Raw genomic sequence first — 13,245 nt, 5'->3', positions numbered from 1 at the left:
CTGGTCATCAGCCCTGGCTTTTTGATGCCTTTTTTTTTTCTTTTTTTTTAAATAAATCTGCAGGCTCTGTCAGCACAAGACATCATTCAGGAGAGTAATTCAGCTACCTCTAGCCTCCCTGGAGCTCTTTTCCTCACTGCACTACATGATTTTTAATTTTTTTTTAATATGGCAATAGAAAAATTGCCCCCATCTCCTCACCCATCTACTCTAGACTGTCAGCTCCTTAGGCCAGGCATCCTGTGCAGATGGTCTGGGTGCCAGCACTGCCCCAGGCCAGTACAGTTTCTCAAGACACTTACACCACCCCCAGTTCACAGTCACAGATTTGTACGAGTACCTCAGTGTTTGGGTTTGGATTTTTTTCCCCTAAATTTCATCTAGAGTGGTAGAAGCACTTGTGCTGCCTCCCAGCCCCTGAATTTGGCAAGCAGCTTTTAAAGCACACACTTCAGTTCCAGTTACATAAGGAAAGGTGTGAATATCTGGAGGAGAAAATGCTTGTTGGCTTTGCTCCCCAAGTGGTGTCCAGATGCTCTGCTGCTCCTGGGTGCACAGCTTCTACCAGGGTAGTTCACTGCAGATGGAGAAGAGCTGCTTGAACTGGCGTGCGTGTCCATGCAGGGAGCATTGTCTGCTCTCCTATGATGATTTTTCTTTCTGTCTCAGAGTACAGACTGAGTGCATTCTACCTTGCCCTGGAAAAAAAAAATAAAAATCATAAAGCACTAGAGGATGCTGGGAAATTTTCTTGTTTATGGATGAGCAAGTTTCTCTCCCAATGGAACCTCCTGCCAGCAGAAATCTTTTTTTTTTTTTTTTTTTTTTTGGGATGTATTATATAAGTCTCTGCTTGCATTTAACTAACTGACTTCCTCTTAAACAATTTATGTACTCCTTCTATTCCTCAGAGGCCAGCCTGCTCCTTCGGTGAGGCTCACCACGTAGGGCCTGCCAGTGGGCCACGTTACAGACAGAACACCAGAACACGACAGGCACTTCTCGGTGTGATGCTTGGAGGGCTAGGCCTGCTTGTTTCCCTCCACGAGCTGCTGAAATGAGAACAAAAATCTTTGAGGAGAACAGAGAGTCCCTTCAGCTCAGTGGGCCTGATATTCAGCATCTTCCCTCCTGTAAGGCATAGCTCTGCCCCTCACCAAAAAGCTAACAGCATCAGTTTTGAGGGAGAGCACGCAACTACTCTTGTTACCAAGCTAAGTATCACCTGTTTATTAGCTACTGAAAACCATGAAATTAAGGGGCATCACAGTCCTAGTGTATTTTCTCATCACTCAGGAGCACTCAGCAGCTCTTGGGCTGGGGCAGGAGGGAAGGCACTGATGCCAGGCTTTCTGCTTGAGGGACGACCATGTCACAACCTTCTGCTCTCCTTTTCAAGCCACCTTCCCTGGCTACAGAGGCAAAATAAGAGATGGGAGGCACAGGGCATGCAGCGCACATCAGACACATCACTGAGAAGGCACAGCTTTCCTCTTCAGCTGGTCTGGCACCCTGGATTACAGTAATCAGCACCCAAACACTGGTTTTGCACTATTTATTGAAGACTTCAGGTGACAGCACAGCAGGTTAGTTTTGAATCACGCCCCAAGAATGTTAAAAACAGGAATTGAGCTGTATGCTCCCCCCGCTTACTGGAGACACAAAAAACCAGCAAAAACAAACAAGCAAACTTCTTTTCAACCCCTTCCCTTTGCTTACTGGAGCTGAACAGGATGGTTCCATAGGTAGCAGGAAGTTGGAAGCATTCATACCACAGTGCTGCTCACGGGAACTGGGACAAGTCTTGCCAGGTGACCCGCAGAGCTGCTTCTGCTAGTGGCATCTCCAGGGGTTAGTCATCAGACAGCACAGTCCCAAACACAGGGTTATTTCTTCAGAGAGAAACAGAGCACCTTCATTTTCAGATGCAGGTTTGTTACATGCGCAGTAACCTATAAAATGGGGTGGTAGGGGACTGTGGGCTTCTGTTTCAGCTTTCAGACACAATTGTACACATGTGGACTTTGCACCAGGTTTCCCTCTCTCCCTAGTCTCCGTGTGGCTACACTGTGCTCCTGCCTGCTCGGGACTGGCAGTGGGAAGATGCTGTAGGTGCAGCTGGGGAGGAAAAAAGCATTCCAGGCCTGAGACAGCTGCGAACTTGCCTGCCCTCCCCACCTCCTCCTCTGCCCCCATCAAAAAAAAAGGCCCACTTGCCTTCTGAACAAGCATGAAAGCAGCTTTAGTAAATTCAGTTGATTTTCCTGACTCTCCAGCGTCTTTGAGCACCCCAGACTCACTCAGTCTGCACAGGGAACAGAGGGAGCTGATTTTTCTTGCGGAAGAGCAGGCGCTCCTCTGGGATTCAGAGGGAGAAATGACAAACAAGAACAGGCAGGAGAGATGGGGACAGGCAAAATTTCTCAGTGAGAGACTTTACCCATGCAGCGGACATTGCTCTGCCTTCTGTGCAATTAACTACTTACTGACCAGAGCACTGCCAATTCCTTTAGATCAAGCTTTTACAGCGGTGCAGGGCTACATGGGAGCAGCTCAAGGAAGAGGGAGAATACCCGAGTCCTTTCAGGGAACCTTGGCAGGCTGCGGTGAATCCTAGCTTATTATTAGGAACTTGAGCTGACAATAAAGCTGTGCTGCTCTTCACAAAAGACACTTTGCAACTACTCAGCTTCTTCACCAGCCCAGAAATCACAAGAGAGAACTTTGTAGGAGAAGCCATCTGCTTCGTCACTTCCTCCATTTTTAATGACAGCCACCCTGGGTGGCTGGAAGAGTCCCTGCCTGGCTCGCCTTCCTGTTCCTCAGGGCCATGAAGTCAGAGGTCCCTGCGTGACATCACACCACAATCATGCAAGACAGCTCTGAAAATGCCCAGCCAGGGCTGGGGCGCCAATACAACCCTGGCACAAGAAGCAGAAAGCAGCAAGTAAAGGTGAAGGGTAGGATAGGAACAGCAACAAAAAAGGAAAGTGAGGCTCGTCTCTGCTTTTCGTTTAACAGATTAGAGAGTCTCTCTTTAAATGTGACTCATCCAGGGCAATACTAGGAAGAGTTTCTTCTATTAACACACCCTTGGCAAAAGCAGTTCAGTTAGTCGCTGACCGGGTATCAAGACGTCACCGGCCGGGATGATGCGTCTCTTTAACTTGGTACGGAGTCCACTAGCACTTATTTGCTTTGGAGAAGAGCGGGGGAGGAAAGAGAGGCGCATGCCATCCCTCCTGAGCAACTTTACCATCAACTATTTGTACCCACATGCCGACACGGCCCCTTCCCTTCATCTCTGCTCCTGCCGGACACACTGAGCCCTGCTGCAAGAAGTGTTCCATCTTTCCACGCTCCCCTGTGCAGTGCGGCCGATCGCGGGGCGCTACCCACGGCGCATCGGGGGTCCACGGCGCTGAGCATGGGGAGCTGCTGGAGACGGGACAGTGGCGCTGGGTGGGGGACGCCGACTCCTTGGCACGCCGGAGCCCCTCACCGGGGGGGCCGGGAGGGGAGGCGGGCGTCGAGGCGTCGAGGCGCGGGTCCGTGGAGGCGAGGCGGCCGCACAGCGATGTCCGAGGAGCAGGTTAGCCGCTGTCACACGCACAGTGGAGTCGCCGAGAGCACAATGTGCGTTAGTCAGTGGCTCACCTGCTCCTGGAGTGTGACGGGGGGCGGCGGGGCCCGCCTGCAGCACAGGACACACCGGGCAGCGCGAAGGATGGGGGCGCAGGAGGGGGGAGCAGCGCCGGGCTCCGCGGCGCGCCGGGCTGCAGCTCCGCGCTCCCACCCCCGGGACGGGCTCGCCCGTGCGGCCCCGGGGCCGGCGGCGCCCCGCGGCTCCGGAGCGGGCGTCCCTCCCCTGCGCGGCCGCCGCTCACCTGCGCTCCCGCCGCCCCGCTCCCGCCGCCGCCGCCGCCGCCAACTTCTCGCTCTGCCCCGGCCCGGCCCACGCCGCGCGCCGCGGCCCCTCGCCCCGCCCACCACGCCGCTCCAGCCAATGGCGGCGCCGCGCGCCCGCCCGCCGGCCCCGCCCCCGCGCGGCCCCAGCCAATGGCGGCGCCGCCACCGCCCGCCGACGGCCGCGGCGGGGCGTGTCCGGGCGCGCGGCGCGGCCCCCCCGGCCCCCCGGCGGTGACAGCGGCGGGCGCGGCGCGTTCGCTTCTGCACGTCGCTGCTGCTGCGGGGAGGAACCATTTGTACCTGTTGAGCCGCCGCCCGCCCCCCACTCACCCCGCCCCGCCGACCCCTGCTCTCCCCGCCCTCGCCGCCCCGCTCGGGCCGGCGGTTGCCGGCGGCGCCCCCCTGCCTCGCCGCCGCCTCCCGCGGGGAGCCCCGTCCCCGCTGGCGCCCCGCGCCCCCGTCGCTTGTCTCCCCCTTTCCCCTCCGTCCCCTCCCCGCCCCCGTCGCAGCCCGGCCCATGGTACGGCCCGCCGGGGCCGTGCCATCAGGGCAGTGTCGGGGCGCACGTAGGCGGTGCGGGGGGGACGGGCCGGGGAGGCCGGCGGGGGGGGTCAGGGTGTCCCCGGCCGCCCCCTCCTCGCTGCCCCTTCTCCCTTTGCTGCATCAAATGTCACCGTGTCACATTATTTTTTTGTGTATTTCCGCCCCGGTTGTTCCTCTCTGGGCTGAGCGTTTGGCGAACCGAGCGCCCCTCGCAGTGCCCGGGGGGTGGATCTGGTTCCTCGCACCAAGGGGTGTTGCATGGGGTCCCTTGGCCCCGGGAGCCTGCTCCCATCAACTTCCCCAAAAAAAAGGTAAGGGCAGTTGGAGGCTTTCTGGGTACCGTCAGTGTAAGCGCTCTCACCTTCTCACGCGGAGGGCTCGCTCCTGCCCATCACCCTACAAGCCACAGCCAAGCAAATGGCTGGAACGCTGAAAAATTTAGTGCACCTCAAGGAGGATTTGCCAAGCACCAGAGACAGAGCTTTATGGAGGGGTGCAGCACTATTCTGCAGTGGGAAAATCCTTGCTTGGAGCCCCAGAGACCTAGGCGTCGAGCCTGTAGGCTGGCTGCCATCTGCCCAAAGTAACACACATCCCCTCCTCAGGCATCTGGGGGAGTGGGCCCTTTTGGTGGGACCCCCCGCTTCAATCATACTGCTGATGGTCAGGAAAAAACACTTCAGGTTTTGTGGCCACTGACCAAACAGCAGCCATGAGGCTCATCCTTGGTGAATTTCTAACGCGTGCTGTCCGACAAAAGGCAAGAGCTCTGCATCCCTTGTGAAAACTTCCTTGGCATCAGCTGTCCCGGCTCCAATGGGTGTTTTGCAATCTGGAGTAAGATCTGAAAGCAAAACTCAGCGCGGGCTCCCTGATAGCTGGTGGCGATTCCCCGCCAAAGGGACTTCCTTACGAGTGTTGCTGAAGCACTTTACCAGCCATCCATGGCTCTGCTCTCCTGTTGCCGGTAGGGAGGGGGGGTGAGGGGACAGCCCCTCTTCTGCGTGACAGCCCACACAATGACAGGCTGTCTCTGTTGTCATTTTGTGTGTGTGCTATGTGAGGGTTTTTGTTTTCATCCAGTAGCCGTAGGGAAAAAGTCACGTATTTTACATCTTTCCCAGCACAGGGCTGGTGCCCGAGTTGGAGAGAAATCGTCCTTGGAGCACACCAGCCCTTCTGCCCTCCAGGGGTGAGCCAACAACAAAAGCAAGGCATAGCCATGGAAAATACTCTGGTTTGAAATAGGTATTTTTGTGGGGAGTAACATGGCTGGATACTGCCCCAGCACCTCCCTACTAGCACTGCTGCTTCTGCCAGCTGCTCTGCAGGGCACGGGACACATGTGCTGATAGCTGCTATCCTCTGCCAAGTCCCTCGTCTCTTCTTCCAGGCAGTGCCAAACATTTCAGGTTTTATTTAAAAAAAAAAGTCCTTCCCCTGACTGTAGGCACACAGGGAAGGAGTGTGTTTTGAAGCGATGCTTGCACAGCTGGCTGCGTGCACAGCCAAGCCGTGGTCGTTGCTCGGACCTCCCGGAGTGCCGTGTTAAGCCATCCAGCGTGGAGCAGGGCCGGCGTGGAGCCAGCCGAGAGCATGGCAGGCGGGAGGATGCGGGATGCGGCGGACGAAGCGCTCGCTTGCAGTCCAAGAGACGGGCGCATCGGGCCCTCGCTCTGGATGTGCCGTCGTCCGAGTCTTTAAAGGAACAGTGAGAACCCCTGGGCTCAGAGGATGATCTGCCATTTCCCTGGCAAGGCCCCGGGCCTGAGGGCTTTGCCACAGTGCTGGTGGGTGCTGTTTGCCCTCAGCCCCCACTCCCCCTCCAGCTCCAAACAAGTTCGTGGCTCAGCCCTTAATCTCTGGGATGAAATGTCCTGCTGACACGGCCGGTGCTGCCCCGGGGAGAGCCCCCGCTTAGCCCAACCGTGCAGCTCTTCCCTTTGTTCCCAGCTGGCTTTCAGTCCCCGCGGCAGTGCCAGAGCCACGATGCGTGCGGTGACAGGGACCTGCATCCGCGGACGGCAGGAGAGCGTCACGGGATGCCCTGGGCACCGGCCCTTTGTGCCCGCCTTGGTGCGGTGCCGGTGCCGTTGTGCTGTCCCACGGGCTCGGGGAGCAAACCTAAAGGGGGAACATTCCCCCATCCTATCCTTGGAGCTGGCAAACACCTCATCAATTAACACGCAAATAAAAAGTTGCCTCTTCGCAGCGCAGCTCTTGCCTTTTCTAACACGAAGGCTGTGCGTGTTCGCCGGCTGTGGCATCACCAGCGTTTTCATCCCGACCCGTCCCGCTTCGCCCCTCTCACAGGCCCCGAGCGGGCAGGCAGCAGCAGGGCTGGCGCAGGTTTTGCTTCGCTCTGTGTTCTCTGGAAAAGGACCTCGTTTTCTCCCCCGGCCCCCGTCTCATTCCTGACAATGACCCGAGTGTCTGCGAGGACATGCACGTTAGCGCTGGGTCACGTCCGCCTGCGAGCACAGCCTGGGCTGCTCTCCCCTCGCCGGCTGACAGCCGAGTTCAGCCCGGCGGAGACCCACGGCTGATGGGAACAGGGCGAAACCAGCCCCTCTCCTCTACGTGCGTGCGCTCACCCAGTGCCACGGGAACATTTGGGTCGGGCCCAGCCACGCGTAGTTAGAGGGGAAAAAAAAAAACAGCCGCGGTCTGCGCTGTCTTCGAGAGGTATTTAGCACTGATCCGTGTCCTCCCGCACCGTACGGGCCAGACCGGGCAGTGCAAGGATGCTCCCAACCCCGAGAGACGGCCCCAGGCGGAGCGGAGCGGAGCATCCCGCGGGCGCAGCCCCGCCGGCCCCCCGCACCCCTCGCAGCACGGTGGCGTTTGCACCCCGCTTCCCCTCCAAAGCTTGGGGACACTGGGCAGGGATGCCAGGGGAGTCACCTCTGCCAGCCCTCCTTCCATGGGGCAACGGGGAGCGGCCGGAGCGGGACCGGCACTACCCGCGGGGATCAACCAGTGCGGCCCCCCTCGCAGCTCCGCAGTGGTACAGCCCGGTGCGCCCCCCCCTCCCCCGCAATGGTTCAGCCCCGCGGCCGCTCTCCCCCCATCACCAGATGGTTCGGCCCACCCCCCCCGCCGCCGCGCGGTGGTTCCGCCCGCTGGCGCCCCGTGACCCGCCAGTGTTTCCACAGCGCTTCCGGGGGAGAGGCGGCCGCGGGGTCCCGGGATGTGACCGAGCGCCGGGGTTGCTCCTGCCGGGAATGTGAGCGCCGGACTGCTCCTCGGTGAGTGCCCGGGGGCGGGCAGGGCGCCTGCCGGGGCCTGCGCGGCCTGCGGCGAGGGCTGGGCCGCGGGAGTTGCGCGGAGTGGCCGCCCCTCCGCTCCTGCGGGGAATTGCCCCGCCACGCTCGGGATCCCTTGTTTGGTGTCGCTCCGATAAACAGCAGCGACAACACAATGTTTATTGGGTTGTTTTCGGGCGGGAGGCGCCGCCGCGGGAGGGCAGCTCCGGGTCAGGCTCTCCCCGGCTGCTCCCGGGATTCCCGCGGGAATCCCCCGCGGGTTGCGGAGGGGCCGGGCGGGCTCGGGGGCGCCTCGGCCCGGGAGCCATCCAGCTGCCTTTGCTGCGCCAGAAGTCTAAATAAATACGCTAAATACATGTGTAAGTATAGTGTAGATAGTAAACAAAACCCCAGATGTTTCCGGTTGTCGTGTCTCCACCTCCCCCCAACCCCCCTTTCCCTTTCCACCCATTCCCGCTGTTTTCAGTGCGCCCATGAGTGTTGGAGAAGTTATCAGCTCTTTCAGCCAGCGGCTGTCAAATAGAAATTATGTTTTTCTTGCAAAAAAAAAATTTATAATTTTATGGTGTATTAGCTTATTGCAAGGTTGTGTTTAGTCGTCAAAACTTTGCCCCGAGGGACCTGTGCTTACTGAGAGGTTTCTAAGCTGTGCCACTGGTGTCTCCCTTTGTCCGCCCCAAACTCTGTGACAGTGGGGTAGGTGTGATTTTTGTAGTTTTAGCTGCTTGCTTTCCTGTAGGTTTGTTGCCATGTACACGTTCCTGATGTTTCCTTTCTTCTAGGTCAGTGGGTCTTGTTTGTTATGGCCATGCAAAATAAATAATAAAAGTGTGTGAGGTTTTTGTTTGAGTTTTTTGTTTGTTTCAGTTTGTTTTGTTTTGTTTTCCTACAGTCATGCCCATAAATAGCAGGGGAAGCTGTAGTTAAAGATGAGGTTGGTGTGAAAGACTGATACTGAAAGGGAATTCACCAGTAAGGGTGACTCTTCCTAAGAAAAGAAGCCTGTTAAGAAAGAGGAGGATGTGTGAAGTTGGAGACTGTTTAATTCACAGCTGGAAGCAGAGCCAATGGCTGCAGGGAATTGTAGACTGGGAATTCCATAGACCTTGGCTGCTGCTTTGAATACAGAAATACAAAATGCCTGGCTGCTCCTCTGGGTAAGATGCTGAACTTCAAAAGTGCTTTTGCAAAGCCTGTGTGTTGCTTTGTTTGCATTACAAACTCCCGAAAGAGCTCCTGGGAAAGCTCTGGTGAACAATTTTCCTCCTGGAATTAAGGTGGCTAAATTTAGGGCAGGGCTAGAATGGGTGGCAGATAGGCACTTCCTTGCCTACCCCAGGATTATTTGTGCCTTATCTCTTAGGTTCTTAGGTGCTTCAGTTGTTTAAATTGTTGCATGGGCAGTTCTGATTTAAGAGTTAATTTTTTTTTTTTTTTGGTAATTTAAACAGGGATCTAAATTTAGATTTAGAGGACTTTCTTAAAGCTCCCTGTGCATGCTAGACTGGTAGTGTGCAGCTCTAGGCCGTAGGAGTCTCTTGTTAATCTGAATAATTTTCCTGCCAAGTTGTCTTTACCTTTGAAATGTGGTGGTGGCAGATAGTATTCACACCATATCCAGATGTTTTCCAACTGTGTACAATAATGATTTTTATAACTCTTGTTTTATTTTCTTCAAATGTAGCATATGAAATTGGAAACACACCCAGAGTGCTCTGATGTGAGACATTGGTTTTCCAGAGACAACCAAATTATTTGGTTGAAAAACAAAACCAAGAAAAAACACAACCAAACCCTTCCCCCCCCCTCCGCAACAAACCAACAAATAAAGCAGATGTCTCAAAGAGAACTGAAACCTCATAAATTTGAATATTTAGTGGACTAAAGTTTAGTAATAAGTGGTCTCTGGTATATGATGGCTCAGTGACGGCCCATGAAATTAGATCAGCATTCAAAACTGCCCTGCGAGAAAATCCTGTGAGAAACTTTTCTTTGCCTGTGTATAATCCAGAATATTACCCAAGCAGACTAAAGTAAATGCCTTGTTTAGTGGCTCTTCTGTTTCTAAAAACCCAAGAAACTACTGTGAGAAGTTGGTGGAGGAGGAGATCGGTTGGTGCTAGAAGGGAAGGCGCGTGTGGCTGGAAGAGCCACTCGCTGCTGTAGGCAGCTCTGTTGGCTTCATGTCAGATGGGATGGAACTGGAGTGTCTTTTGCAAACTGTGTCTCGTCTTGTTGGTTGGAAACCTGCACTTGCCTTCTAGCCGGAACATACCCAAAGTACGTTAAATTACTGATTTGTAATTTATAATTACAATGTAATGCATAAGGATTTTAGTTCAAAAACCTAAATGTTTACTGAAGTGCTTGCTTGATAAACACTTCTTCTGGAGGGAACACTTAATCTTCTCTGTTCTTAAAGCCAACAGAAAGCCCTGTTGCTAATACGGCTTGAAGAAAGCATTTGTAATTGCTATTTGATTGTACAATTAAACTTACTTAAGGCATCTCTGTGTAAAAACATAATCTGTTTTAATAGCAAAGCCAGGCTTACTACATATACTGTGGAAGGGACACAGCACTCAGAGCAAACCCGACTTGGTCCTAGTGAGGTTGTGTCTTGGTGAAGGAAAGTTGGGGAAGGAAACCTATGGCTGGGGAAAGCACTGGTGAGGGTGAAGTGACTGAATACCTGCCGTGCACTCATCACTTCTGTGGCTTATTGGTTTATTAAGGTATTCTGAGGTTCTTCTGAATGAGAATTTGAAAGCAGGGGGATGTTAGGGAGGAGGACGGTGTCTGCCTTCAGCCAACCTGGTGTGCAACCTGCAATCCAGATACTGGATATGCTGTGCAAATGGATAATGCACCTGCCTAGGGAACTGAGGTGGGGTTTGCTATAAGTGTTAGTAGTATTGAAGACAAGGGATCTCTGGCCAGGTTACCCTGCATCTGTGTCCCTGGGTTGCATCCTAAATTCCTTTGAATAGACTTACAAAGTGGGATGCAGAAGAGAGGATCAGTGCATGTGAGAGCTGTTTATAGCTGAAGGCCTGTATGTAGAGTACTGCACACAGGATTTTCCAAGGGACCAAGCAGCTGGGGGTTGGGTGCAGCAGTGAGGGCAGGGCTTTGGCACCCCCAAAACTAAAAGCAGCTGTAGTTGCCTGAGCCCAATGGCCTTCAGGGATAACCAGTTGCTTTTTAACAGTCTGGGGTTTTATGTCATAGGAGGACATAGTTAAGGTTTGCCTTGGAGGAAAGACTACAGTTTGCTCCTTAACCAAACATCTTGGTTTGCATAATAATAAAAATGCTTCTCATCTATTTTGTATTTGCCAGTTCTAGCTCGGGGCTGGGTGGGGGAGGGGATGTGTAAGAAAAATTCTGATGTGGTAAGTGCTGGAGAAAACTGGGCTTTTGTACAGGTGGTGAGCTCTCTGAAGTGTATCATGAATGTTTTTGTGTTTCACAGTGGTAATTTGTTTGAAATGTCTTCCATAAAAAAAAGAAACAGCTTAGAAATGCTGCTTATTGTTCTTAAAACACAGAAGAAGGAGCTCTCATGTTAGGTGTACAGTCAACTTTGGTTTCCTACTTTTTTTCTTAAGAGCAGCTGCCCAGTTTGGAAAAGTAATATTTGTGATGTGCTTAAAATCTCAAATTCACTTCATCTTGCTTGGTTTCTCCTTGTCTATTTTCAACTACTCACAAACCAGACTTTTTTTACTGACAGGATTTGAAGATGCAATTGTTTGCTGCGATACCAGATTTTCTTTAACTCAGAGTTTTGCCTCCGAGCAAAGTACAAGCTTGCATTTGCAACATAAATATGTCAGTTTAGATTGTCAAGTCACAAGTGCTGATTTGTTTGCCTCTGTGCTTAAAGGATATCTTTCTGGGTTGTAGCAAGGCAAAAATAACATGGGTAGTTGTTTTATCCCACTACAGTGAAGAAATGCAGGCTGTTTGGAAATGTAGATAAGTGTGTGTTGGTCAGAACTGTGGCTTGTAGGAGTTGCTTTTCAAAATATAAAGATCTTCTCCCTGTGCTTACCTGCTTTGCTTTAAGGAAAACTAGAGAGCAGGGAAATGAAGGTCATGGTTGTAGTGAAGTGGAGGCTTATCCACAGTTTTACTCTCGCGGGCCCTGGTTTTGTTTGGCCTTCGTGGTCCTCGGTGGCTCAGGAGTGCCATGGCTGGCTGGATGTGGCAGTGACAAGTCAGCAGGAACCCGTTCTATTCCCACAGCCTGCTGATGGAGAAGTGGTAAAGGCAGAGGTTCAAAATACACGTATATGACACGTGCCTGCCACTGCCCTGCTGTGGGGCTGGTGCTGCCAGTCCTCACACCCTTATGTGTCCTGGCTGTCACGTCACCACAGATTTTGCACTGCTGTAGCTAACTGAGCTTTCGAGAGGATGTTATATAACTGAGTTTCAGTTTGAATAATTCATGCATACACACTGCCGAAACTTGAAAAATTCCTAGTGTTTCTTCCTATTTTTTAAGTTGCGTGATGAAGTGACTGGATTTTGATGAGTCGGCATGTTTTCAGCTAACATCAATTGTTTTTAAACAGTTTTTTAAACACTCCTGTTACCAGCCACGAATTAAGCTAAAAGTTCAAACCACTATTTAGTCAAGAATCTTACTGAAGTTAGGAGAAATCTTTAAAAGAACTTGGTTGTGCTAAAACTCGATCTTTTTTCTGTTTTAGTTTTTTTTTGCCCTCTGCGTTGAAGACTCCATTTGTAGTTTAGTCTGGTTTAGCAAAACCTACATTTTTGAGGCTCTTTAATGCAGAGCTGTGCCACGTGGCTCAAAAAGGGAGTGTGCAAGCAAAGGTATGGATCAAGAGCACTTGAATAAAACATAATGTTTTGTTCCAAAAAATCTCTTAATATGCAAGATATGTAGTACAGAGCAGGGAGAGTGGGAGAAGAGCACCTGATTGAAACTTTGTCACACATACAGAAGAATCCATTTTTTTTTTTCATATTGAGATATGATATTTAGCTTTGAGTGTCAATTAATTATGTATTTCCATGACTTGCTTATAGAAGTTGGCAAGGGGTCTGTCTGTCTTAATGCTTTGTAGCATCATATGTTAAAAGCTCTGATTTGATTGTCATTGTGAGTTTGGATCATGTGACATCTCGCAGTATCTGTCAGTTTTACTGCCAGCCTGTGCTGATGCACAGCAATTAATGTGATTGTATTAATATGCACTAAATCAAGTCTTATCCTTTCCATGGAATAATGGTTGTGAGGTCTGAGGCTTCTCTATTTCACGACAGACCTGTGCAAAGGCCTGCCTTTTTTTTTTTTTTTAAGGACCTAAGCCACATGATCTTCTTTTCAATTGGACAAGATAGAGTATTTTGATTTGAAACACATATTGTCATCCTGTTAGGCCTAGTTCACATGGCCTCTGGTCAATTTCAGTTTTGCATTTTATTTCTAGTCCACAGAATGGTTTTGGAGTTTGTGGTTTTTCTATTGCTGTTTTCAGTGGAATTCTGA

General features: G+C 52.2%; 1 protein-coding gene and 1 long non-coding RNA gene across 5 annotated transcripts in view; one reads left to right on the top strand and one right to left on the bottom strand.

Moving 5' to 3' along the window:
• Positions 1 to 18: 18 nt before the first annotated feature.
• Positions 19 to 3,933, bottom strand: LOC135415661 (uncharacterized). Its single transcript, XR_010431223.1, has 2 exons — positions 1,720 to 3,933; positions 19 to 698 (listed from the first exon to the last, which is right to left on the bottom strand). It is a non-coding gene; the product is annotated as an uncharacterized LOC135415661 (long non-coding RNA).
• Positions 3,934 to 7,476: 3,543 nt separating this feature from the next.
• Positions 7,477 to 13,245, top strand: part of PHRF1 (PHD and ring finger domains 1) — a 31,453-nt gene continuing 25,684 nt past the window's right edge. For 2 of the 4 annotated variants that reach the window (XM_064657627.1, XM_064657626.1), the window contains exon 1: positions 7,477 to 7,700. In XM_064657627.1, the coding sequence (XP_064513697.1) occupies positions 7,492 to 7,700 (209 nt within the window). In that variant the 5' untranslated portion in view covers positions 7,477 to 7,491. The remainder of the gene's footprint in view (positions 7,701 to 13,245) is intronic. The other 2 variants (XM_064657629.1, XM_064657628.1) reach the window with 1 other exon arrangement.

Source organism: Pseudopipra pipra, chromosome 6 (genome assembly GCF_036250125.1).
Source record: "Pseudopipra pipra isolate bDixPip1 chromosome 6, bDixPip1.hap1, whole genome shotgun sequence".
In the NCBI taxonomy this organism is placed as follows: Eukaryota; Metazoa; Chordata; class Aves; order Passeriformes; family Pipridae; genus Pseudopipra; species Pseudopipra pipra.
Note: the sequence above shows the minus strand (reverse complement) of the source record. Positions and strands in the feature narration are given on the sequence as shown.